The following is a 27740-nucleotide window of genomic DNA, read 5'->3' on the forward strand; positions in this document are numbered from 1 at the left end:
GCTCAATGTAAAGAACAGTCATAAAGACTGAATGTTTCCATACTCACGGGTACCATAGGGGTGGCTGTGAGCTCAAGAACTCTCCCCTGGGACGATAGGACATCTACAATGACCAGTGGGGAGCAGGAGATTACTGGCTCTTTCTGTGGCAGTGGATGTGAACCTTCAAGTTTCTAAATCCCATGTTTCTGCACCAAATCTTGTGTTTTATAAAAATATAGAAGAGAAAGAATATATTTGGTAGATGTGCAGTCAAGGGTGGGGTAAGGTGGTGTCTCTGTGGGCCCATGCTGAGACATCCCTTCCCCCTGAGGGACCAGCCATATGACCATATAGTATAGAATAGAGTTTATTCAGGACATGGGGAGGGGAGTTGAGAGAGCAGAACCTCTGTAGCAGTTCTGTTCCATTAAACATCAAATACAACATAGCAGCTGCAGACTGGTCCTCTAGGAAGGCACATACGACACACGAACCAGGAGCTACAGTCTAGTCCTTTCAGGAAGCAGACACCAGCATGAACCAGCACCTGGATTTCAATCCTGAAGAAACCGCCATGCTCGCCAATCTGCCTGAGGAGAGGCTACAGAAGTGGCAAACTGCAGCAGAAACCTCACCAGCAGTTCTTGGGCGAGTTTCTTCTATCTGTGGTGAACTTATCACAAGTTGAGCTCAAAACTCGATGTAAAGCAAACCAATATATGTGTGTCTTCAGCAAAGAATAGGGAGATGGAGCAAGCCCAAGCAAAGCTCATTGCTTGTCTCTCACTGTCTGTGGGGTCAGATTTATACTCCTTCATTCTGGGTCCTTTCACCTGTCTGCTATATCCAAACATCCTTTCACCTGTGTCTGCTTGAAGTAAACAGTCTTTCACGTGTTTACTTTAGCAAGACATCCGTTCACCTGTGTGTTCCAGCAAACCAACATTTGACATCACTAACTTTCCAAAGAACTACAAGTTTCCACTTCACAAAATTGGCACACATCGTGTGCCTTTTTAAAAACCACATTTATGTGACATCTATACAGAGCACAGAGTGATTGTCAGAGGCTGAGTGAGAGGTAAGCTAATGCTGTGACTGTTCATGAGTAAAGGGTTTCTTGGGAAGTTATGGAATCACAAAATTCAAGTCAATTAAGTTTGGAGCTCAGCTTTAAACTGTTTAAACTATTGAATCTGTGATCATTAACAAAGAAATCCCTGAAAGTGAATTCATGCCAGGTGTGTGATTTAAATGATTGCACGGCAGTAGTCTTTATTAAAATATGATTTTCCATCTCACTATAAAAAGATGGAGGGAGAGAAATTGGGCTAATTTTCATTTACACTTTCCAGCGAGTGACATTTTAATTACGTCAGCCAAGAAAAAAAGTTTCATCGTTCTTGGCTTTTCCTTTTTAAAAAGCCTAAGTGTATGCTATCTCCAGGACAAAAAAGTTGTACCACTTGTGATGGGGGGATGGATCACTGTCAATTCTCATTCCCTCTTGAGACTCTGCTGGGTCCTTGGGACAAGTGGGTATCATTTGTCAGAGCTGGGCAAGAAATCAATATAGATTTGAAGAGTGAAAACAAATATATCTATACAATATATAAGTCTAATTGAAGCTGCAAATTTCTTCTCAGCCCTCAGGGGTACCCAGAGAATTCTCATTAGTCTTTGCAGTCTGACATGCATTTATTCTTAAAGAGAGGCAAAGAAGGTGTCAGTAAATATGGATGGCTTCCAGAGAATCAAAGAACTAACAGTTTGGATTTGAGGCCTAGGTCGGAATGCTGGAAGGAGCTTGGTCCTGAATCCTGAAGAGAACAAGCATTCTAAGGTCTCCCTAGCCATGAACATGTAACAATCCTTTATTTTCATTCACAATGGTGGTTCACAGGGTCTGGCTTCCTCTAGGTTCTACTTCTAAGACCCAGCAGAGGATACAGAAGGGGAAATGGTAGTGGAGGTGGGTTGGTGTAAATTGTTTGGTCACACAGAGACTACAGGAAGTCAGAACTTCCATGCAAGGCTTCCAAACAACGCCTGGAAGTGTAGAAGAGGATCTTGGCATCTTCGGAAAACATCATCTACCAAAAAGTAACAATAACTAGGTATGTCTCTCAGGTGTATGCCCCTGATACTTAGCACTCTAAAATAAAATCACTTTACTGTGGTAAGAAATTTTCACTCGTCATGTTTCAGGGGTTCAGTGGGATGTCATACACAGATGGTGACTAACTTCTTTGCTGTCATTCTGACCTAAATTCAATATTGTAGTTTTGGTGACAAATATTCTATGGATGTGGTGGTTTGAATGAGAATGACCTTCACAGGCATATATATTTGAAAGCTTAGCCACTAGTTACTGGAACTGTTTGGAAGGATTTGGATGTGGGCCCTTGTTGGAGTAACTGTCACCTTGTGGGAGGAGCATGGGCTTCAAAGTTTAAGAAGCTCATGCCAGATTCTCAGCCTGTTTTTTTAATACAAACTGTTATAGCTATAAACTTTCCTCACAAAATTGGTTTAGTTCCATTCAAAGGAATCTGATAAGTTGTAGTCCCATTTTCATTTGAGTCTAGGAATATTTCAAACACCCTTACTATTTTTTAAAGTGAGGAAGCATACAAAACCTTTCTCTAATGTGTGATATGTGAGTTGGGTCACACCCCCCTCTCTCTCTCTGTCTCTCTGTCTCTCTCTCTGTCTCTGTCTCTCTCTCTCTCTGTTCCCCCCCCCCCCCCGCCTGCTGTCTTTGGATCAGGATAGAAAACTCTTGGGTACTGCTACAACACCACACCTGTCTGCTTCCTGTCATAATCCACTTACATACTTTTATAAGAGTTACCTTGATCATGGTGACTTTTTACAGCAATAGAACATTATGAAAGACACTGGGTACTTAAATTTGTACTCAGTAAAAAATTTTGAATTGTCTTAGGCAAGGTGAAGTTTTTAAGAAGGAAATTATACTTAAGTATACATTTAAATATATTTAAGGAAGAAATGTCATAATGCTTATAAATTTTTAAATGCCTTAATATCAAATTATACAAATATGAAAAATGTTTACAATTGTTTTATATAAACAGTGGGTGTGCATGTTTAATATAGTGGTTCCTCTACTGTAAATATATTTAAATTTTTAATATTCAAAATTAAATGTAAATGAAATCTTCATTGTATGTAAATAGCTCTCAAGTTGTAACCTTACTTGAAGAATTCAAATGAAACAAAATGCAATGTTTAACTTCTGGGTCTGGTTAGTTTGCCCATAAAATCAGCCTACCATGAAAATGTCATAATGAAACCCATACCAAGAAAAAAAATACACTTTCTTTACACTGTAATCAAGTATGTGTATATGTATTTGCATTTGCAAATACTAGTTTGCTAAAATTTTCCTTAACACTACATATATAAGTGGGAATGTATGTGTGTGTGTGCATGTTTATGTATACCTACATGAATGTAAGTATTTATAAACATACACATATATACATTTATACAATCAGAAAGGGCCGATCCATAGGAGGGGATGACTGCCTGGTATTGTAAATATTGCCAAGAATCCATAATTGAGGATCTCACAGATTGAACAAGTGACCTTACAATTATTGTTTGGCTAAATAGGCATGGTATTAAACTATTCACTAAACTTATGCCTCTATATTTATAGATTAGTGTAGCTCTCAGACCTGATCAGTAATGTTTCTTTGTGCAGTGAACAGTTAAAACCTTCTAAATAATCCACAGCCTTCCCAAGCTGTCCCAGCAACTGGGGACCAAGTGTTCAAACACATGAGCCTATGGGGCTCTTTCTCCTTCCAATCAACATAATACAGAATCTAGAAGCACAAGCTTATTAATACAAATTTAACCAAGTAATGTCTATTGGACCAATATTGTTCTCAGTGTTTTATATTCGTTCTTGCATTGGAAAGGGACTATTATAATTTCAAAAGATGTAAATTCCTGGTTAGGAAATGTTTTCTCCTCCTCCTCTTCCCTCTCCTCCCCCTCCTCCTCTTCCTCTTTTTCTCTTCTTCCTTCCCCTCTTCTCCGATTCTTCCTCATCCTCTTTTTTTGTTTCTCCTCTTCCTCTTCCTCCTTCTCCTTTTATTTTTCAAGACAGGGTTTTTCCATATAACAACCCTGGTTGGCCTGGAAATCAATCTGTAGACCAGTTTGGCCTCCATCTCAGAGATCCACCAGACTCTGCCTCCTGAGTTCAGGAATTAGAGGTGTGCACAACCATGCTCAATGAGGTTTTCTTTTTTTCCATGTGAACTAGGCATACTACTGGCAAAACAGTATATGGAGAGAAGAAATAACAATAATAAAAAGACTGGATGTTTCATAACACAGCTAATTATAGGATGCCTAGGGCCCCACTTGCCTCCAAGAAAGCTTTGCAATAATATAAGAAAGAAAATATTCTTTATTGTTACCATCAGGTTTAAGTTCTCTGTACCAAAGAAACATGCCTACACAGTGAGACTTGAAGGAAGCCTTGTGAACTATTTCATCCTGAGTTGCAACATACTTTAAAGGGCAAATTATTTGTAACCTTGTCTATATGGACAGGAGCAAAGACTAGCCTTTTTCAAGGATGCTCTTTATTTTGAAACTTGGAGCAACAGGATATGCGTGTTATTAAGGAAGGCTATCATTTATAGTTTTCCATACATCCACTTTATAAATACTTCTTCTTATGCCATTGTTGGAATGGTGCCACTTTACACACCCACCATAGCCTTTAGCACACTACAGTATAAGTCCCTATTACATGACTAGATTGAGCTTCAGATTTTTGTATTTATATTTGTAGCCCAGGTGTGGTGGATTGAATGAGAATGGCCCTTACTGGCTCATATATTCAAATGTTTGGTTTACAGTTGGTGGACAGTTTAGGAGGGATTAATTGCCACTAGGGGTGGAGTTTAAAGTCTCCAAAACTCATGCCATTCCCAATTATCTCTCTCTCTCTTTGCCTTCAACTTGAAGATTATAAGTGAGTTGTCGCCTACTGCTCCAGCACTATGTCTGCCTGCCACCAAGCTTCCCTCCATAATGATCATGGATTAACTCTCTGAAATTGTAAGTAAGCTCCAATTAGATGTTCTTTTCTTTTATAAAATGCCTTGGTCATGCTGTCTTTTCACAGCAATAGACCAGTAGCTAACACACCAGGAAATTCCATCCATGCATAATGGTAAGGCAAGACTCAGGGAACTACAAGCCTGTGGCATTTTTTGGTGCATGCTGTGAGTGAAAGTGGCAGTCATGTTTTTAAAGGTTTGAAAAAAATACCCAAAAGAGTAGTAAGATTTTATAATAGTCCCCATTACTTAAAATGCTAATGTCTTTAAATAAAGTTGTATCCATGTGTTGTGTGTCTTTTTGTAGTACCAGTGTGAGGATGAGTAGTTGTGATAGATATTATGTAATTCACAAGGATTAAAATAGTCACTGACTTTATGCACAAAATGTATGCCATTCCTACTAATATTTCCTGTATTTTTTCTTTCTATGGAGGTATGTTCCTTAACATTGCCTTTATCTAAATTTAAGCATCTAACAGAATAGTACAGGTGAGGTGAAAAACTGTGATAATTGGGTATATACTATTAGTGGGGACATTTAAGAATGAAATACTCATTGACTATAAGATCTAAATCAAATGAACTAGGTTCACTAGCAAAATATTTGAAATGTATTGCTATACCATCCCAACAATATTCAGTAGTTTTAAACTGGCAAAGCTCAATACATTTCCTGGTCATTAACTCTCACTTGAGACAGATCACAAACACTATTAATTATACTCTCTTATGCTTGCAGACCGGAGTCTAGCATTACTGTCCTCTGAGAGGCTCCACCCAGCAACTGACTGAAATAGATGCAGACACCCGCAGCCAAACTTTTTACAGAGCTTGGGAGATTTTATGAAAGAGTTGAGAGAAGGATTGTGACCCTCAAGTGAATAGAGACTCGAGAGGAAGACCAACAGAGTTAACCAACCTGGACCCTTGAAGGCTCTCAGAGACTGAGCCACTAACCAAAAGAGCATACATGATCTGCACCTATGCCCCCCTGCACATAGGTAGTAGAGGTGAAGCTTGGCTTTCATATGGGTCCCCAAAAACTGGAATCTGTGCTTAGCCTGCCAGACTCTTGCCTATGGATCCTATTCCCCTAACTAGGGCAGCTTGTCTGAACTCAGTGGGAGAGTATGTGTCTAATCCTGCAATGACATGAGGTATCATGGTCAGTTGGTACCCTGGTGGGACGTCACCTTCCTCAGAGATGAAGGGGAGGAAGAAATGGGGGGAGGGATTATGTGAAGGGGGACTTGGAGAAGGTGTGTGCTGTGATAGGGATGTAAAGTAAATAAATTAATTCATGGAAAAAACACAGACCAGAAATACTATCTTAAAATTCAGAAGTCAACCTGTTGATATATCAGAAAATTGTCTATTAATACTTTAAACCATATTTACATAAAATATGAAAAAGTATACTGATATTAGAGATTTTCTATATTGATGTAATGCTTCTTTGTGGTATTTTTCTTCTTAACTTTTTCAATTTTTAAAATACATTTTTGTGACTACCAAAATTTTTAAATACTGAATTTGATCAACTTAAAACAGTGATTTATCAAACCATTAGAATTTTCTTTGCATTTATTTTCTTCCCTAAAATCAATATGATATACAAAAACTTGACTACAGTGGAGATGCTTATAAACAAAAATTTCAGGGGTCTAGAATGAAATAAGAACTAAAGCTGACTTTCCACAGAAATGTTTTAAAATGAAAAAAAAAAGGATGCATGCAATTAAAAATACAATCTAACTGCCTTCTAGAGTGTTTTGTCAGGAGTGGATATGAGAGAAAGTGTTCAGTAATGCTCTCAAAATGCTGTATAGTTTTATAGAGTTTTATCTCCTCCAACAACTGTAAAGAAAGGGAAAGATACTTAGGCAAATATTAACCACATTAATTTCTTTTAAATTATAAAAACAAACCATATTTTGTTTTTTAGACCCCAACTACTCTGTTCAAAAAGAATATTAACCTTTTGAGAGTCCATGGTTTTTAGTCATCCATCATGTACACCAGGAACCTATGAGGGTAGGTGTGCTTATTGGTTTAATGTCAACTTGACAGAAACTTGATTAATCTGAAAGAGAGGAACCTCAATTGACAAAATGCTCCCGTGAGATCCACCTGTGAGGCATTTTCTCAAGTAGTGATTTATGAAGGAGGGCTCAGGCCACTGTGGACTGTGTCATCCCTGGGCTGGTGATCCTGGGTTGTATAAGCAGCCTGAGCAAGCTATAGGAAGCAAGTCAGTATCCAGCACCCTTCCATGTCCTCAGCATCAGTTACTGCTTCCAGATTCCAACCCTGCTTGAATTCCGTCCCGACTTCCTCAACTGATGGACTATTCTCTGGACATGTGAGCCAAATATACCCGTTCCTTCCCAACCCAATGGTTGGTTGTAGTGTTTTACCACAGCAATAGCAACACTAAATAGGATACCAAGAAAATGCAAAAAAAAAAAAAAAAAACCAAACCAAACCAAAACAAAACAAAACCCACCTGTATATTCCTTTTTCATCAAGAAAATAACTTGCTAAGAAAAAACTATGTGATAATTCTCCAGCTGTTTGAACTATCTAATAATAACTATTACAGTACAGTGTGGAATTAGTTGCTTCTAAATAACACATGGCATGGATGCAGAGAACTGCATATGCTTTGCAATATTCTCATGACATCCTGCCAGCAGATCACCAACCTGACTTTCTCTTCTTTCTTTCACTCCCCTTTGTGGTTTTATGTAGCTAAGGTACTCTGGCAATTAGTATGTAGCTAGCTACGATGAATGCCTCTTTCCAGATTGAGCACTCTGGCACTCACACCTCTACGGCTTCTACCAACTAGTAGTCCTCCTACCAACTGCAGGGAGGACTCTGTGGAACTAGGTATGGGTAGCCACAAGATGTGAAGACTCTTCACTTCTTGGACTAGAGTTGCTTGATCAGGAATTCTGGCCTGGGATTCTTACAGGATCATTAGTTTTCTTGTATATACGTCCATTTTCAGGCTGGTTTTAACTAAAACAAATGCTACTGAATATTCCCATGTATAGATAAATAAAATCCCCCAGAGAAGTTGTGCTCATTTAGGAACAATCTTACCTAAGTGGAGGAATCTTTCAAATTTAGGGTAGGTTCTGCCAGCAATATGCAAAAGTACCACAGATGGGAATTTTTTTTCCCCTCAATGATATTTAACTCAAGACAGAAGTGGTAAAACTCATGCTGCCAATCTGTCCCTCTGGTCAAGAAATAAGACGCTGCTGTGCTGTTTTGGAATAGCCTTAGGTTGTGGTTTTAGTCTGCATTCAAGTGTACATTATACACTTGTAGACAAAGAGAAAGAGATGGCGATTCTTTTGCTTTAGGGTGCAATGTTAAGAATAAATCTTAGGGTGGTTGTGGTACACCCTTTAATTCCAGGACTTGGGAGGTAGGGGCAGGTGTATCTCTGTGAATTTAGAGGCCAAATGGTCTACCCAGCAAGTTTCAGCACAGCCAAAGCTTGATAGAGAAACCCTATCTGGACAAAAGAAAGCAAAAACCTAAGAAGCCACTTTACATGACTTCACCTGAGTGGACAAGATGGATCTTGGGTGGCAGAGAAACTGTCCTCAGAAATATAATTCAGTATATCTCAGTAAGGTAGCATGAGTCTGTGCTTCTAGTTGCTGAGGCAGTACGATGGCTTGAACACAGAAAATTAAGGTCAATCTGAGCAATAGAGTAATAAAGAGCTTCTCAAGGAAGCAGGACGGGGAGAGGAGAGGAGGTATAAGGAGCATAGGAACCCTGAGTGAGGGAAATCCTGAGTGAATGTGAAGTGTTGTCATGGACACAGCCACAGGAAGGATTAAGGTCTCAGAACCATGGGAAATTGGCAGTCTTTCCCCATACGGCCCAAGCTTGAAATTGGCAAAGCCTTCTTCCACTGGCCCAAGTACAAGTATTTATGAACAACTGGCCAGTTTGAGCAAAAACTAGCAACTGCTACTCCCTCCTTTCAGATGTTTGGAGCCTGAGACTGAGACAGATATCGCCTAGCCAGATTAGTTCCCCCGTTTCCCACGCTACTCCCAACATGTTTGGGGTACAGCAGGTGGAAATGCCACTCCATAGAGTGACAACACCTCATCTGGCCCCAGCTTTGCTGTACATGGCTGTCATTTCTATATTACTCTCACCAACCTTAGATAGGGTTTCTGGACCAAGCGTGCAGGTCACAGTAGGGAGGGAAGAGAAGGGAAAAGAAAGGGACGGAGGACATGTAACAGCATTTATAGTTTACCCAGACTTGGCGCTGCGGCTGCTTAAAAGCCAATTAGCATCTTTCACAAACCATTTCCTCAAAGGCAACAAGCAATATCTCCTCAGTGAGGTGTGGGTTGGCCCAAGTCTTTGTCCTTTGAATAAAAGTCACATACATTTACGTGTTCAACCTCCTCAGTTCTCTCCCCTAGAAAGACAGTGAATAAATGGAAGTCAAATCGGAGAGTAAGGGAATAGCACAGAGCAGAATGACATTAAATGTTTTTATTGAATAAAAGGGAAACCATGGACATCATAGAGCAAAAGCAGCTTCCCAGGCGAAGCTGTTACACTTTGTGCTAAATAACCTCATGAACCAAGAGTGTACAGAATACAGAATACACAGAACAGGTAAGTTACCTCAACAGCAAAGGAGAAAAAGAGAATGTAATTCTTTAAGATAAAATTTGGTCAAGTGATAAATTTAGTTGCTCAAAATTTCTAGCCCTTATCCACCTAAATTCAGTATGGTTCCAAATATATGCATTTAATGTGTGCATACTGAATCCCCATTGTTCATGGAAGCTGCTTTTTCGAAGAATTTATTTTAATTTCACATTTATTTGACCTGACACTCAATTTTTAAAAATTTGTGTTTGATAGAAGTATGTGTGTGTTTATCTATACACACTTAAAAAACCCCAAACCAATTCTTAGAAGCAGAGGGGTCATGCTTTCCCCCTAACTAGTGTTGGTGAATTTCAGTTATTTCTCCTGTGTGTCTTAGAAACTTGGTGTGTTCTCAATGCACCCACATATTCGGGTGGGTTGACAGATGTGTCAAAAATACTGTATGAAAAGAGGGAGGTAGCTCATGCGAGTTGACAACCGTTTGTGTATTGTTTCCTGTTGGAGCAGGCTGCCTCCCTTTGACATTTTACAGTTACAGATGAAAGGAAAACTTTACTTTGAAGCCTAGTGTGCACAGTTGTACGTTTACTACAATCCACCTCTGACTTGGCTTATAATGTAAGATGATGAATACCTTACACTCAGTACACAGCATTTAAAAAGTACTGAAGGAACAGCTTGTAGACAATACTTTTTTTTGTTTTCAATGTTAAACATCAGCTTCTATGGGATATATTTCGAGGATGGGTTGTTACCACTTTATAAACATTCTAGGCCATACAAATAGCACAAGTAACATCAATGTCAATTTTTTTTCCATTATCTGTATCAATTACTGGATGCTAATTCTAACATATATACTACTTAAGGGGGGGGGGGAAGAAGAGAATCATGACACATTGCAAAGATAGGAATATAGCATCTTAACTGTAAGGATGATCTTAGGGTCCAGAAAGAGGGGACTCTCTAGAAGGTGATGGAGTATTTTCTTCAGGTGGATAAACCGTAAGTGTACAGGCTCGAATACCACCAAGGGACTCTGGCAGATCGAAAACCTTATGCCATTCATTTTTCTCTGGATCATACTTCTGCACTATCTCTACCATACAGCGATTATTCCATGAATATCCACCAACCACATAGATTTTATTCTCAAAGACAGCGACCCCAACATCGCTCTGCCCTCTTAGCATGGAAGCAATTGGGGTCCACTGGTCAAGGATAGGTGAATAGTATTCACAGCTCAGGACATCATCGTAATCACTGGTTCCTCGGAAATGGTTGCCACCAATGACATAGAGCCTATCCCCTACTGTACACATGCAGTGTAGGCCTCGGACAGTGGTCATTGGAGCCTTCTGGATCCATTTGTCAGTATCAGGGTCGAAGCACATGAGTTCCTTTTGGAAAGTGTCATGGGTAATTCCTCCTAGAGAATAAAAATAATAGGCATGAGGAGAAGTCCTAAAGAATATAAAAAGTGAGGCTCCCTCATAGATAATTAACTTTCCTACATTTTATGGCATGTTATAGATTCCAAATATATAAGTGTTGTCACTCCATGTTCTTTAACAACAACAACAAAGAAAAGAAAAATCTCATGTTTAACTATTTAAATCAAGTCAAAATGTTATAGTATTACAAAAATCTTCCGAAATGAAGTAATGGATGGAAATAATTTTTGACTACTATTAGAATTAACTGTGCAGTACATTTGAACTTCAGTGTGTTGTGATAGTTTAGTGAGTAGGCAACGGGTGCTGAGCACTGGGCTAGGACACCTTAAATTGAAGGTACCCATTAGTTCCTTCCCCAAATCAAAATACCCATTCTAGTTAACATATTAGGGTTTTGAATATAAAGCAAGATATTTATTAATAACTGTTAAAAGTCTCATGCCAGTAACACCCAACCTGGAAGCCTATGCAAAGCTAAAGGATTGGAATTTGGCGCATAAGAATTTTATATATGTAGTAGTAGTTGTTGTTGGATTGGGTTAAATTAGGTCAAACTACCTATAATCTGACTACAGACAGAACACAAATAATCCAAGCTATGTGATGAAAGTACCAGACTCTATCTTCGGCAGACAAGGGGCAGACGTAAGCTAATCTTTAGCTGTGCCATAGATTTATCAAGTAGCCAGGCAGAAATTAATGAAGCCTATTTTTCTAAATCTTTAAGGCCCTACCAGAAAGCAAAGCATTGTGTTTGGGTTATAACATTGGCTCAGTTCTTAGCCCAACATCAATATGGAAGATAACCTTTGCAGCATATACCAGTTATGCCAAAATGCCACTAAAACTATTCAAGTGTCAGTTTTGCTCTGGAGAACTGGGAACTCTTGTTATAAGTAGTAGAGCACTTACACACATGAAACAGGTATGTGATACAATATGATTTCCTTTATGGCTCTGTCAATGTAAGATACCTCACAGTCACTCAGGAATTGAAGCCTGGAAACCTGAAAACCACACATGGCACAGCCATTCCCAGATCCTTCTTGACTACAGACATCATAAGGCAATGCTCTGTGACTCATCAGCTCCTTAACAACTTTGTTTTCTAATAACAGAACTATTTGCCTGGCATTGAAGGGAGAGGGCTCTCAGAGGTAGACAGAAAGAGGGAAGGAGAGAGAGTGGGAGGGGAGAGGGGAGAGAGGGAGAGAGGGAGGGAAGGAGAAAGTGTGTGTGTGTGTGTGGGGGGGATTACTTAAAAAACTAAATGTCAATATCAAAGGTGATCACTATGTTAAAACATATTTCTGAATTTGTGAATTTCTGAAGGGAAATGTAAGTACAAACCATTTGAGAATGAAAGTTGTTATTTGAATATTGAATGAACTTGAGCCATTTTAGAATTTTCATATAAAAGTATCTCTGCATATAATGGTACCACAGTAGAATCCCCACTATAATACTAAAGGAATAATATATGTGTTTTTGTTATGTATATTATATACAATGGATCACACTTAAAGAGATTATTATGTATATTTTATTTCCTAATATGGCTTAGCTAAATTTGAAGTCAAACAAATGATTACTACATGTGAATGGTGTTTACTAGAATACAGAGTATTGTCACTTACTTTACAAATGAACTGGAGATAAATGCTTTCCAATTTCTTATACATTATACATTGATACATGAATTGGTTTGGTGCTAGATCATAAACATAGAATACTCAAAGCATTCATATATAAATATACACAAAAAAGTCTTCCTATAATATAAATATCTTTTTACCATTTTCCCAGAAATTGCTATTATTACTGGCACTATATGGAAAGATCATATTTAGTGGAAGAAGGGCCTAGCTCTGCAGGGACTTGATGTGCCACAGTGGGAGATACTCAGGAGAGGGAGTAGTCCTTCACTCTCTCAGAGGAAAAGAAGAGGGGATGGGGAAGGGGGAACAGGAATCAAGATGTAAAGTGAATAAATTAAATAAGTAGAATAAACACTATTATGATATGTTCACAAAGTAGTTGTCTACCTGAAATATACATCACTCCTCCATACACAGTTCCAGCATGTCCATAGTGAGGCTCATTCATTTTGGCAACGTAGGTCCATTCATTTGTTCTTGGATTGTAACACTCGACAGTAGCTGTTAAAAAAAGAAATACAATGATATTTTAATCTCAAATTTTATTTGATTTTAGTAGAATAATAATACTATATTAATTACTGAAAATGCATAATATGAGAGTCCACAGAGGGCTTCTTATATCTCTTATAATTTTTGAGACTGTTAAAATGAAACATTCAGAGTATTATATTAGGCTAGATTATGTACATTTCTAAAACATTATACAACTGTAAAAAAAGTCACTAAAGATTTTTTCTACCATTTATCACTTTTCAATTTGACATTTCTCAAATGTCTTTGCTCTAAAAATACAGGAAAGGAAAAATATCACATAGAAAGAATAACACATCAATTCTGAATATTTATTTTTTGCCATAGTGTACAGGAAGTAACATCAATATCTCCAATGTACAGCTGAGTCTGAGAGTATAATCACTGGCTGATCTATTTCCTACAAGTTTCACTATGGCAACTGTTACAACTAATACCACCATTCTTAACCCAAAGATGATTGGCAAGAATGTGTTAATTTCTTTCTTAAGTGGACTTCCTGTATGTAATCAATTTGTCATCTTCAACATAAAGTCCTTTGGACAAGTGACTTCAGTTACTTAAATATCTTTCAATCTATCCATTGTTGGAAACCACAGAATCAGAACAATAGCAGTCCAGACAGATTTTTAAAATGTTTCTTTTTACAAGGAAAGAAACAGATACTCTGAAGACTAGCAGGAAGCATGAAGTTTGGATGGACTTGAAAGCTTCAGATTTACTACAGATACTGCAAAAGCAAATCCTATTCTTTGTTTCCCTCCACCCTGTATTTTCTTTTAAAAAATATTTTATTGATTATTTTATTTACATTTCAAATGTTATACTTCTTCCTGGTTTCCCCTCCACAAACCACCTATCCCATCCCCCCCTTCTCCCCTGCTTCTGTGAGGGTGCTCCCCCACTGAACCCCACTTCTGCTTCACCAGACAACACTGTGCAGGGAAGCACAGTGGCAGCCTCAAAATGAAATTTGCCTCAGTAACTTCCCTTTAAGCTTTATGATATTTTTTTACTTTAGGATACAGCTCTAGGCAGGGGCATAAAGCAGAAAGTATAAGGTTTAGCAACTTCAACCCAAATGCAATCCTAACTGGAGAGTTAACCTTTGAAGCTCATTCTCTACTTAATAACCACAGGCAAATATGGGGATAGAGGAGTGATTTTGTTTGTGTTCTATAGAGTAAGCTCATTTATTCCATCAGTTCACTTATGCCAAGTACTCTTGCTCTTCTCATCATGCCTATACATTAGCAATTCACACCCTTCTAGTCCTTTCCTTTTCCACTTATTTTATTTTTTAATTTCAAAATCTTTTACTATTCTCATTCTGATTTATTATCTTGATGTTCTATAAGAGACTCTGGAGCCTTAAGTTTTTAATGGACACATACTAATGATGAATTTATAGCATAAAATATGATGTTCTGATGTCTGTATACATATATGATGGCCAAATCAGAATAATTAGTGTATCTGTCACTTCAAGTACATATTACTTTTTATTGTTCAATCTCTTTAAAAATACTCCTTTTTAGTTGCTTTTAGCATGACTATCACCTGACAAGCAAAATGCAGATTTTACATTTTTGTCTCATACACAGAGGGGCTTAATGTACTGAATGGCATGTGATATTAGAAAAGTAATAAATGGACAAACTTTCTGTGAGAAAATAATCTAATCTCACATCCTAGCAGAATGGGGATTTGAAATTAAAGACTTGCAGGTATTTTCTTCATCTAGTTCAAGCCAAAGAGACCTGACTACCTATATGCTTCTCTTTTTTTTTTCTCCTTTATTTTTTTTATTTTTTTTATTATTAACTTGAGTATTTCTTATATACATTTCGAGTGTTATTCCCTTTCCCAGTTTCCGGGCAAACATCCCCCTCCCCCCTCCCCTTTCTTATCGGTGTTCCCCTCCCCACCCTCCCCCCATTGTCCCCCTCCCCCCAACAGTCTAGTTCACTGGGGGTTCAGTCTTAGCAGGACCCAGGGCTTCCCCTTCCACTGGTGCTCTTACTAGGATATTCATTGCTACCTATGAGGTCAGAGTCCAGGGTCAGTCCATGTATAGTCTTTAGGTAGTGGCTTAGTCCCTGGAAGCTCTGGTTGCTTGGCATTGTTGTACATATGGGGTCTCAAGCCCCTTCAAGCTCTTCCAGTTATTTCTCTGATTCCTTCAATGGGGGTCCTATTCTCAGTTCAGTGGTTTGCTGCTGGCATTCGCCTCTGTATTTGCTGTATTCTGGCTGTGTCTCTCAGGAGCGATCTACATCCGGCTCCTGTCGGTCTGCACTTCTTTGCTTCATCCATCTTGTCTAATTGGATGGCTGTATATGCATGGGCCACATGTGGGGCAGACTCTGAATGGGTGTTCCTTCAGTCTCTGTTTTAATCTTTGCCTCTCTCTTCCCTGCCAAGGGTATTCTTGTTCCCCTTTAAAAGAAGGAGTGAACCATTCACATTTTGATCATCTGTCTTGAGTTTCATTTGTTCTAGGCATTTAGGGTAATTCAAGCATTTGGGCTAATAGCCACTTATCAGTGAGTGCATACCATGTATGTCTTTCTGTGTTTGGGTTAGCTCACTCAGGATGATATTTTCCAGTTCCAGCCATTTGCCTATGAATTTCATAAAGTCGTTGTTTTTGATAGCTGAGGAATATTCCATTGTGTAGATGTACCACATTTTCTGTATCCATTCCTCTGTTGAAGGGCATCTGGGTTCTTTCCAGCTTCTGGCTATTATAAATAAGGCTGCGATGAACATAGTGGAGCACGTGTCTTTTTTATATGTTGGGGCATCTTTTGGGTATATGCCCAAGAGAGGTATAGCTGGATCCTCAGGCAGTTCAATGTCCAATTTTCTGAGGATCCTCCAGACTGATTTCCAGAATGGTTGTACCAGTTTGCAATCCCACCAACAATGGAGGAGTGTTCCTCTTTCTCCACATCCTCGCCAGCATCTGTTGTCCCCTGAGTTTTTGATCTTAGCCATTCTCACTGGTGTGAGGTGAAATCTCAGGGTTGTTTTGATTTGCATTTCCCTTATGACTAAAGATGTTGAACATTTCTTTAGGTGTTTCTCAGCCATTCGGCATTCCTCAGCTGTGAATTCTTTGTTTAGCTCTGAGCCCCATTTTTTAATAGGGTTATTTGTTTCCCTGCGGTCTAACTTCTTGAGTTCTTTGTATATTTTGGATATAAGGCCTCTATCTGTTGTAGGATTGATAAAGATCTTTTCCCAATCTGTTGGTTGCCGTTTTGTCCTAACCACAGTGTCCTTTGCCTTACAGAAGCTTTGCAGTTTTATGAGATCCCATTTGTCAATTCTTGATCTTAGAGCGTAAGCCATTGGTGTTTTGTTCAGGAAATTTTTTCCAGTGCCCATGTGTTCCAGATGCTTCCCTAGTTTTTCTTCTATTAGTTTGAGTGTGTCTGCTTTGATGTGGAGGTCCTTGATCCACTTGGACTTAAGCTTTGTACAGGGTGATAAGCATGGATCGATCTGCATTCTTCTACATGTTGACCTCCAGTTGAACCAGCACCATTTGCTGAAAATGCTATCTTTTTTCCATTGGATGGTTTTGGCTCCTTTGTCAAAAATCAAGTGACCATATGTGTGTGGGTTCATTTCTGGGTCTTCAATTCTATTCCATTGGTCTATCTGTCTGTCTCTGTACCAATACCATGCAGTTTTTATCACTATTGCTCTGTAATACTGCTTGAGTTCAGGGATAGTGATTCCCCCTGAAGTCCTTTCATTGTTGAGGATAGCTTTAGCTATCCTGGGTTTTTTGTTATTCCAGATGAATTTGCAAATTGTTCTGTCTAACTCTTTGAAGAATTGGATTGGTATTTTGATGGGGATTGCATTGAATCTGTAGATTGCTTTTGGTAAAATGGCCATTTTTACTATATTAATCCTGCCAATCCATGAGCATGGGAGATCTTTCCATCTTCTGAGGTCTTCTTCAATTTCCTTCTTCAGTGTCTTGAAGTTCTTATTGTACAGATCTTTTACTTGCTTTGTTAAAGTCACTCCGAGGTACTTTATATTATTTGGGTCTATTATGAAGGGTGTCGTTTCCCTAATTTCTTTCTCGGCTTGTTTCTCTTTTGTATAGAGGAAGGCAACTGATTTATTTGAGTTAATTTTATACCCAGCCACTTTGCTGAAGTTGTTTATCAGCTTTAGTAGTTCTCTGGTGGAACTTTTGGGATCACTTAAATATACTATCATATCATCTGCAAATAGTGATATTTTGACTTCTTCTTTTCCGATCTGTATCCCCTTGACATCCTTTTGTTGTCTGATTGCTCTGGCTAGAACTTCAAGAACTATATTGAATAAGTAGGGAGAGAGTGGGCAGCCTTGTCTAGTCCCTGATTTTAGTGGGATTGCTTCAAGTTTCTCTCCATTTAGTTTAATGTTAGCAACTGGTTTGCTGTATATGGCTTTTACCATGTTCAGGTATGGGCCTTGAATTCCTATTCTTTCCAGGACTTTTATCATGAAGGGGTGTTGAATTTTGTCAAATGCTTTCTCAGCATCTAATGAAATGATCATGTGGTTTTGTTCTTTCAGTTTGTGTATATAATGGATGACGTTGATGGTTTTCCATATATTAAACCATCCCTGCATGCCTGGGATGAAGCCTACTTGATCATCCTATATGCTTCTCTTAATACAGCATTTTTCCGTTGAACTTTGAAATTTCTCCATTATAACTGTCCTTTTCTATATCTAATCCATCTGTCTGGATGCAGTTTCCATCATTTTCCTCCTATTCTTTTTATGATGGATTTAGAGACCAAATAGCTAATCATGGTGGTGGTTAACATTCCCCTGTATGAAAAGATAATGCTGTTTTTGTATTTTTTCTAATAGGAATTGTAAGATCCATCCACAGTTTCTCGTGCAGTAACCTCTCAGTGCAAGATGGAAATTCATCTCACCAACTACATGATAGCCCATCAACCCTGAACATCCCCTCTTCCAGCTGGGCCATCAATCACCTTTACACTTTTCAGGTCCCTTAGCTTTACTGTCAGCCTTTAAAGTTCCTCTGTGTCCAGCTGTTGTTCTTAGAGAAAGCAACAGCACTCACAATGAAAATAAAATGCAGCTGATTCAAAATCTGGTGTGTACATTCTTGTCTCTGTATTTCACATTTGCGCAATAATCAGATAGAGATTGATACCGATAAGTCTGACAAGCGGAGGAGGGAGAGCAAAGACAGCAACAAGACAAGGAGCTTGAGCCCTCAAGTGATGGCTACAGCAGTAAGCACCAGGGCAAATGCCCGGCAGGTAGTCAGGAAACTTCAGTCCCTGCCAAATTCACTCTCCCAAATCCATGCCCATTTCTCTATGCCCCACAGTATAGCAGGATGAATGGCATAGCATCTTTTAAAGGCTGCAAAAATCAACCAAAGGACAATTCCACAACATAAAAATTATATGAAATTACAATTTCAGTGGTCATAAATAAAGTTTTGTTGGAGCTAAGACCCAAGTATTTGTTTACGGACTCTCTGCAATTGCTTTTGTTCTACAAGAGTGGGGGGCCTCATTAGCTGCAACACAGAATTACTATCTCAAAAGCTATTAATAGAGTTTCTGACACTTTATAGAAGTTATCTGACTGTTAAACTAAAGACTCAACTTCAGAGCTCTAAGGTTCTGGAGTAGAACTTAAGAGACCTTTCGATTCCGTAACTATAATTACTATGCTTATTGTATCTGTCTCAGGGATCCTCATTTTCTCAGATGATTTTATCAAGTTCTGGAATAAGTCTTAAGAGATAATGTGGATGGAGCTGGAGAAATGGATCAGTGTTTAAGATGACTTCTCCTCTAGAAGTCCTGAGTTCCAATTCTCAGCAACCACATGGTGGCTCACAATCATCTGTAATGAGATCCTCATCTGGTGTGCAGGAAGACAGCTACAGTGTACTCATATACATAAAATAAATTTTAAAAAGAGAGAGAATATGGAACCTTCTCTAGATCTAGAATCTGTTTACTAACGAACAAACCTCCCAAATCCATTAAAGGATACAGGGATTCATTAAATATATTTTAGCAATTTTGCTATTTATTTGAAATTTTAACATTTTTTTCTGTTATTCCATCAACATTCGAAAACTTTTTATTTATGTAATTGCAGTGAAAGGATCTGAGCCATTAGTCTTCTTCAAAATGGAAAGCCACAATGGAAGGCTAATTTCGTAATGATATTACATTTTTAAAAGGCTGAGAAAAAGAACCAAATGACACTGAAAAAAATGCAAGAAATAAAAAAAAATCCTTTTCACTAAAATGGCAGCTCCTATACACTAATCCTATTTTCCTGCTGCAACCAGTATCAGGGAGAGCAGAATGCCCAAGGAATCACATTCCAGCAATAAGTGAAACATGCAGGTATACAAATAATCTTTTTAAAAATGGGCTATAGACTTACATTGTTTCCCCTTAAGACCCTCATACACTCCATGAGAGATTTTGAAAGGACCTAGCATATTAAATTGATATATGTCTTACAAAGGTGGTCAGTTTTCCTTTCATAATTACATATGGACAATTGGTATTGTGTATATGATGGTTACATGATATACTGGACCTGATCAATGAACCTGTTAAATTATTAAGACTTTCCCCATCAATCCCTGTTTCTAGCCATGTTCTCTCCATCATCTTCTCTATTTCAATAGCCATGTGAGCATGGAAATCTAATGAGTTAAAAAGAGGATGCTTGTTTTCAAGAAGAGATGTTAGCAAGTCTGTATAAGGGGAATAAAAAACCCAACAATAAACCCAATCTATCTATCTATCTATCTATCTATCTATGTATCTATCTATCTATCTACCTACCTACCTATCTATCTATCTATCTATCTATCTATCTATCTATCTATCTATCTATCTATCTGACTTAAATCTTATATATGACTTTCTTTAGAGTTCTGCTGTTCCTTAAAAACAATGTGGGCAGCACAACTAGACAGTGCAACAAATACAAGTTTAGTTTGGATTTATATAACAAATCATTATTAATGGATAAGATTCAGAAGGATTCACCATGTTCACTAGAAAGATAAACCAAGGATGGTTACAAGTTTGACTACCTCACCAAAATGGAACAGAACATGGGAAGATAAGGCAGCAATACCCTCCACCTCAGCAGGCGTTCGGGTTAGAAAATGAATGAAGTCTCCTGATTTTAGCCTTGTGCAATTGCTCTTCCTAGCCTGAAGTCTTTCGTGGATTCAAGACTCTCAATTTGAATCACTTAGTCAAATTGAGAATCAATCGTGTCATTTTAAAAATTCCATATATTGTACCTTAAACTACTTACAAAATGTGTTTTTGACAGCGATGCTATTTAGGAAACAATTCCTAGAAAAGTTTAGGAATGGTTTTTAATTTTGTACTTTTTAAGTGATGGGAGTTTTCTCTTCCATTTGCTTTCTCTGTTGTTCTTGAGACAGAGTTTTTTGTGTATACTTGGTTGTCCTGGAACTTGCTCTGTGTATCAGGCTGGTCTCAAATTTAAGAGATATGCTTGCCTCTGCCTGGGATTAAATGTGTGCACTAACATGCCCACCTAAGGGAGATCTCTTAAATGGGATGGAGTATCAGAAAGGGAGCTATAATTGGAATTAGAGCAACCTCATCACAAGGAGGTTTTGGATCTGTACTGAAGTCATATAAACAGGTGTGAAAACTTTTTAAAGTCAGAGTCTTACTACATGGATTAGATGGGCCTTGAACTTGGCATCCTTCTGCCTCACCCTGTCAAGTCCAAAGAATTCAGGTATGTACCATTAGGCCTTGTAATAGTCTAGTAGTGTCAATAGGCAGTGTATACTTTTTGATTTTCTCTCTCTCTTTTTTTTTATAATAAATTACAATTACATCTTTTTTCTCTTTCAAGTTCTTTCCTCCAACCTATCCCGCGTACCCCATCTTGATCTCAAATTTATGGCCTCTATTTTTTAATCAGCCATGTGTGTGTATTAGTGTGTGTGAATGTGTGTGTGTGTGTGTGTGTGTGTGTGTGTGTGTGTGTGCGCGCGCGCGCGCGCGCAACTTTCTCTAATTAGGGGTACAGATCATGTTCAAGGAAGCCTATTCCTATGCCGTTTGCCTAATGCACTCACTTATTTCTTGTTCCTTTCATAACACAACGCAGGAAAAAACAAGAGAACACAGGGATACACTAGAAAAAAAAAGAAGCCTCTAGCTTCTTAGTTTTACATAATGATTTTCCTTGGCTTAAGAGTATAATTTCCCTAGAACAATACTCTTAATTAATATTAGGGACAGGATAATGAAAAATAAGTGGCTGCATATTCATTCATAGCACTAGGAATGAGAATCATCTGATGTGATGTACGAATAGATGTTTCAAAACGACTACCAACTGCTCCCTAGAATCCTGTCAATTCTTGAAGATTATCTTTATGGTATTACATCTTCAATAAACCACAAAACCATCTAGTTATTTTTAGATGCCATACACTTAAAATAGCACAATAACATGAAGATAATATGTATGGCTAAACTAAGAAGACCTAGAATTTCAATTCTATGCTAAGAGCATGAGTATCTCATGCCTTTATTAATCTGACTAATGAAAGAATTTGGAAAACATATGTAGTTAATGATAATGCCATCTAGGCACCCCAGATCTATGAAGCTTGGTCCAAGAAAAACTTTTATAACTCCAAGTAAAAAATCAGACAGAAAAGATGCGTAACATTAAGGTCATGCTACTATCAAGAAAGTGTTCTATACATAGTAAAGAAAAAATATGGAGGTAGTTCTTTTCCCCAATAAATAGTTCAATCTAAAAAACAAAACAAAACAAAAACCCACTAAAGTCTCTAATTTCTTATAATAATAGGAGAAAAAGATACTGAGAAACACTCTAAATTTATTTAAAGTCATGACAGATGATATAGAGTTTGAGATACTGGCCACCTCAAGGATGCTCTCTCTATATAGAAGTCAAAGGCTAGATTGAGGCTAGTGACTGGAGTATACTTCACACTGGGATGGAAACAACAACAAATAACTAAAACAAAAAATTAACCAAACAACTTCAAACTAACAAAGACTTTTTAGATACTTTCCAAATAAAAGAATGTATTGTTGTTGGTAATTTCAAAAGACCAAACAATAATAGTGGTGACAGATATAAAATAAAGTATCCCTAGCATTCATTGTAGCAAAAATATATTATTCATATTTAAGCTAAAATGTGCCTTATCAGATTGATGTTTATAGTTAAAAATATTTCTGTTAAAATACACTCATGACCAATATTTAATTAGTAAATCAAAAGAAGTATACATTGGTGACACCTGTCTGATATTACAGTAAGGGTAACTTTTAAAACTGATAGTTAGAGATCTTAATTATCATAGTTAATAAACTGTGCCTAATACTGAATGAACTGTGTACTTTACTCCAAGAAGAACATATTACTATGTAGTCTCTAGTAGGTATTTCTCATTTAGGAAATGAAAAAAATAAGAAGAGCCAGGCCTTTGCAAAGAAGGATCTTAACCTATTAAGTACCATAGCTCATGGGCTTTTAATAGTGGAGGATTAAGAATTATGCCAAACTTCTATCAAGAAGCTATTAGAATATAAACTATTTGAATATATACTGCAGTTTATCTTTCAATATGAAAACTGTATATATATATATATATATATATGTTATATAGTTGTTCAAATTCAGCAAACTATATATTAGTTATATTAGTTTATTTTGTTACCTACAACAAATTTCTGGATAAAAATAATATAAGTAGAGAGACTTACGTAGTTCTCCAGCTGCATTTCGCCCACCGACTGCATACAGAAATCCTTTGAGGGCACTTAGGTGGAAGAAGGTGCGCTTTTCATTTAAAGATGCAACTTGGATCCACTTGTTGTATCGAGGATCAAATCTAAACACTGTGTCGACGGCCGTTTTTCCTTTTGTGTCATAATTACTCTGCCCACCAACAACATAGAGAAAATTTCCGATGACAGCAATGCCATGCTGGTATCTTGGGGCATCCATGGGGGCTAGAGATTTCCACTCGTGGGTCTTTTCATCATACATGCGCAATTCTTTACTGACGACAAGCTGCTGCCTCAGGACTCCTCCGAGTGTGACCAAATGAGTGGTGTCAGACCGAATGGCAGTCCTGTCTGACTGCATAACTGGCTGCATAAACGGCATCATTTGGTAATTGCTGGCTTCCAGAAGCAAATTGACACAAGTATTGTCAGTTCTCATGAAATCCACCGTTTGCACATAATTAATCAGCTCCTGTGGTGTCATCAGCGGGAATCGTATGTTCTTCATTAGTTTTGCAGCAACGTCCATTCTAGGTTCTTCCAGGCGAAGCCAACGGCAGGTAGCTTTGAAGAGCTCGAGTTCGGTGCAGCGCTTAAGGCTGTTGCTGGAAAGCACAAAGGCAAGGCGCTCAAAGGGAAGCTTCAGGAACTCCCCGGTACTCAGCAATGCAGCAAAATTCTTTAAGACGAAGCTGTTGACATATTTATCCACTTCTGTCAGATGGTAGGTGTTGGCAATCCGTCCAACTTCAACACAGTTATCCAAAGTGACCTAGAAAGCAAATGAGAAAATTCAAACATGGCTCCTTTCTGGACATCTGCATTTTGATCAAAAAACTCTTATTTCAGAGGAAGAATGCTTTCTAAAATCCATCTAGATGCAAATAAAATTCTTATTTAAGTGCATAAAAATCTAAGTTAGATGCAAACAACCTTCGTCTGGTTCAGCAAAGAGATGGCTAAAAATACAAACTAAAAGCTCTTAACATAAGACACAATATTTCAATGGACTATGTCCAAAATGATTAAGTTTTTCTTCTTCAAAAATTATTCACTTCCTAAATACTGATGAAATTATTGTTAGATAAAAAAATTTAGAAAAAAGATGTTATTCAATTACAGTCAAGTCATCTTTTTCCTCGTGGTTGTTCAAAATAGCACATATAATTACCAGAACACACCACACACACACACACACACACACACACACACACACACACACACCCCTCTCTACTAATTCTTTGACTTCCATTTTCTATAGGTGTCATTTGTTACTATCCTTCATATAGATTCTTTTCAAAGTTAGTGTTCACAAGAAATGACTTAATAGCACAGTTGCTTCTTGTACAAAATTATTTTACATAATTTATCCAGAAATATAAGTTATAGAATGTGTTGAGGGCAGGAAGGATGTATCTATATTAAAACCTATGCAGTAGGAATGAACAGCCTAGTAAGAGCACCAGTGGAAGGGGAAGTCCTTGGTCCTGCTAAGACTGAACCCCCAGTGAACATGATTGTTGGGGGGAGGGCGGCAATGGGGGGAGGATGGGGAGGGGAACACCCATAGAGAAGGGGAGGGGGAGGGATAAGGGGATGTTGGCCGGAAATGGGGAAAGGGAATAACATTTGAAATGCAAATAATAAATACCCAAGTTAATAAAGATGGAAAAAATTTAAAAAAAAAGAAAAAAAGAATTGAAAAGTACATTGAAAAAAAAAAACCTATGCAGGATGAGTTTGGGAGATCTATTGTTTGTATCTCGATAGCATAAATTTCCTTAGTTAGTCTGCTAGTACTAACACACGCTAGAATGAGCTAGAATTGAAATGAGCCCAGAATAATGTTCCCAGCACAAACTTAAATATGCCTTAAAGTGGAAAGCAAACAAAGGGGAGAAGTGATTCAAGTGGTCCTTCCTTCCTCAGCAGGATCTCTTTGCGGTGTTCTAATAACTGATGGGTCAACATGAAAAACAGGAAAATAAAATCAGCAAAAAATAATACAGGAAAAAAACATAAAACAAGCCCACCACCCAAATACTTCCATGTGTGTATGCAACACAAAGACAGGAAAAAGGCTCAAATGTGTGTGTTTCTTAACTTTCATCACAGCGCATTAACAATGTGTAACATAAAATTCATCAGCGCATTGTTAGCCTCAGAACCGTAATGCTAAGGCATGTGTTATACGGTTAAGAGAAAAGTGGATAATCCTTCTGTTGAGGTTTCACTTGAAAGATGAAATGAAAGGCTAGAGATGTAGCTCACTGGTAGGCTGTTTGCCTGGCATGGAGAAAGTCATTAGTTCCACACCCAGTACTGAAAACAAAAGCTAGAAGCATTACTCCTTTGCATTAAATAACAAACCAGTTAGATATTAATAACTGTAAAACTGTAAGGTTAGCTGACAAATACTTTTTAGAGATATTTCTCAAAAAGAATTTGTACTTTTTTCTGTTATTTGTTCTATTTCACTTTAATAACTTGTTTCTAATTAATTAAAATCTGTTGGTACTCAAGTTTCAGACATCTACAGAGTTCATATTGATAACTCTCACTCCAACCTCTCTTATCTTCTTGTTATCCCTATCCACTCCTGTTTTCTCTCCACATATCTTTTTGTTGGTCATGGAGTTTAACCAAGGTCTGGGTTTTAACCAGGGTCTTCTGTGTGAGCATGGGTTTTGAGCTATCCATTTGAGCCTGAAGGGCTCAGCAGAGAGTAGAGAACTGATGGCAATGTTTTCCCTAAGAAAACTGATCTGCTTACTATAAAAAGATCATCAAAATGTCTCATTGCTTACTTAATTGGCAGCTGTATATTTAAAACACCTAAAATTTACTAGCAAAAAATAAAGAAAATAAAGTCTGGTTCTCTAGAACTGCATAGATTAACAATGTACCAATATCTTTGATTTTTAATATTTAATGTATTTTAATCCTAGTTTTGAAGCAGCAGAATGATTTGTAAAAAATCCTTCAGTTCCATTAAATAGAGTTATAATCAATATTTGATTACACAGATGGTGCTAGGTGGAAGGCATTATTGTTTAGGGTGAAGAATCTGCTTTCCAAGGCAAGTAAAAAAGTGAAGGTAATTTTTACTTTTGGAAATATTTACTAGTCGGGATTAGCAAGTATTTAGGATAGCACAAAATTCTCAAAGATGATCATTTTTCATTACTGATATAATTACTATCAAAATCAACAAGGGATGGGCACTTAAGATGCTAAAAAGAGACCGCCAGCTGTTACAAATTATTTAGTTACAAATTAAATCTAAATTTATACCATGTGGTGGGTGTGATGGTATATGCCTGTGATCCTAGCATGCGAGAAGCAGAAGTAGGCTGCTCAGAAACTCATGGCCCAGCCTGAGCTACAAACTGAGATCCCTGTCCCCTGAGCAACACGGATGAAATGAAAACATTGAAATAGAAACAGAGTAGCCCAACAATGGAGATTTACAAAACAAGCTACATAAATGGTTAGCAGAGCCTGGCGTCCTGGTGTGCAAGTATAATCCTACTTGTGTATCCAGGGAGTAGGAGTAGGATTGCCATGAGTTTGAGGCCAGCCTGGGGTGGAGGGAGAACTTTTCCCAAAAACTGATGACGATGTTTATAATGGTGATGATGACAACAACGAAACAGGATTAGCATATTTTATTCTCTTCCACCACCCGCCCCTGTCTTCAATAATGTCTAATCAGATAAACATTACTAATTCATCAGGAGAGAAAAAACTACCACTAAGGGGCATTTGGAGAATAATTTCTAGATATCAGTAACCCATATACGTAGATGCAAAGGACTGAAAAAGACTTGGACAGAATAACTAACTACTCAATACAAATAACTCCTACCTTTAAAATGACGCTAGAGAGGTTTTGATAACCTTCTGACCTGTCATCTTCTTTATAAAGGACTATTTTCTATACACTCTGTACAACAGGCACTACACTATGGGCCTACAAACAACGTTAAGACCTATTAAACTCAGTATTACAAATACAGCAATATTTTCTGTTAGGACAGAAAATTACTAGAACCTTATTAGTTATAAATGGAACACAGGGGAAGTGTGTATTGGGAAATTAATTTTCATCAAATATTTGTAGAATATAGGGATAAAAGTTGAATTCTCAGAGAACAATTGACAATATAAACAGATTAAAGCTGATGGCGAACAGGAAATAATTTTAACACAGTTCGGGACTACTTTATTCTTGTTCATTCTGACTTACTTCTCATTCCAAATTCCTAGTAATGTGTCAGATAGTTGATCTCTAGATGTTTGTATCAGGTAGTATTTTAAAAATGGATACAGGCGTTACTATGTAATGTAATTTACACATGATAGATGACCTTTTACTTTCAATGATACTTAAAATAAGAAGTAATCAAGTAGAAATAATTCTATTTTAATCCCAATTTATTGAATTCCATCTGAAAGTCTGGCCAGAAT

General features: G+C 37.6%; 1 protein-coding gene and 1 long non-coding RNA gene across 12 annotated transcripts in view; one reads left to right on the forward strand and one right to left on the reverse strand.

Moving 5' to 3' along the window:
* Positions 1-1905: 1905 nt before the first annotated feature.
* On the forward strand, positions 1906-18553 carry LOC108349247 (uncharacterized). Its single transcript, XR_015647031.1, has 3 exons — positions 1906-2099; positions 4996-5088; positions 18301-18553. It is a non-coding gene; the product is annotated as an uncharacterized LOC108349247 (long non-coding RNA).
* Positions 9618-27740, reverse strand: part of Klhl13 (kelch-like family member 13) — a 157259-nt gene continuing 139136 nt past the window's right edge. For all 11 annotated transcript variants that reach the window (NM_001401133.1, NM_001401131.1, NM_001100854.1 and 8 more), the window contains 3 exon segments: positions 9618-11187; positions 13261-13374; positions 23247-24042. In NM_001401133.1, the coding sequence (NP_001388062.1) occupies positions 10700-11187; positions 13261-13374; positions 23247-24042 (1398 nt within the window). In that variant the 3' untranslated portion in view covers positions 9618-10699.

Source organism: Rattus norvegicus, chromosome X (assembly GCF_021556685.1).
Source record: "Rattus norvegicus strain SHRSP/BbbUtx chromosome X, alternate assembly SHRSP_T2T, whole genome shotgun sequence".
Lineage (NCBI taxonomy): Eukaryota > Metazoa > Chordata > Mammalia > Rodentia > Muridae > Rattus > Rattus norvegicus.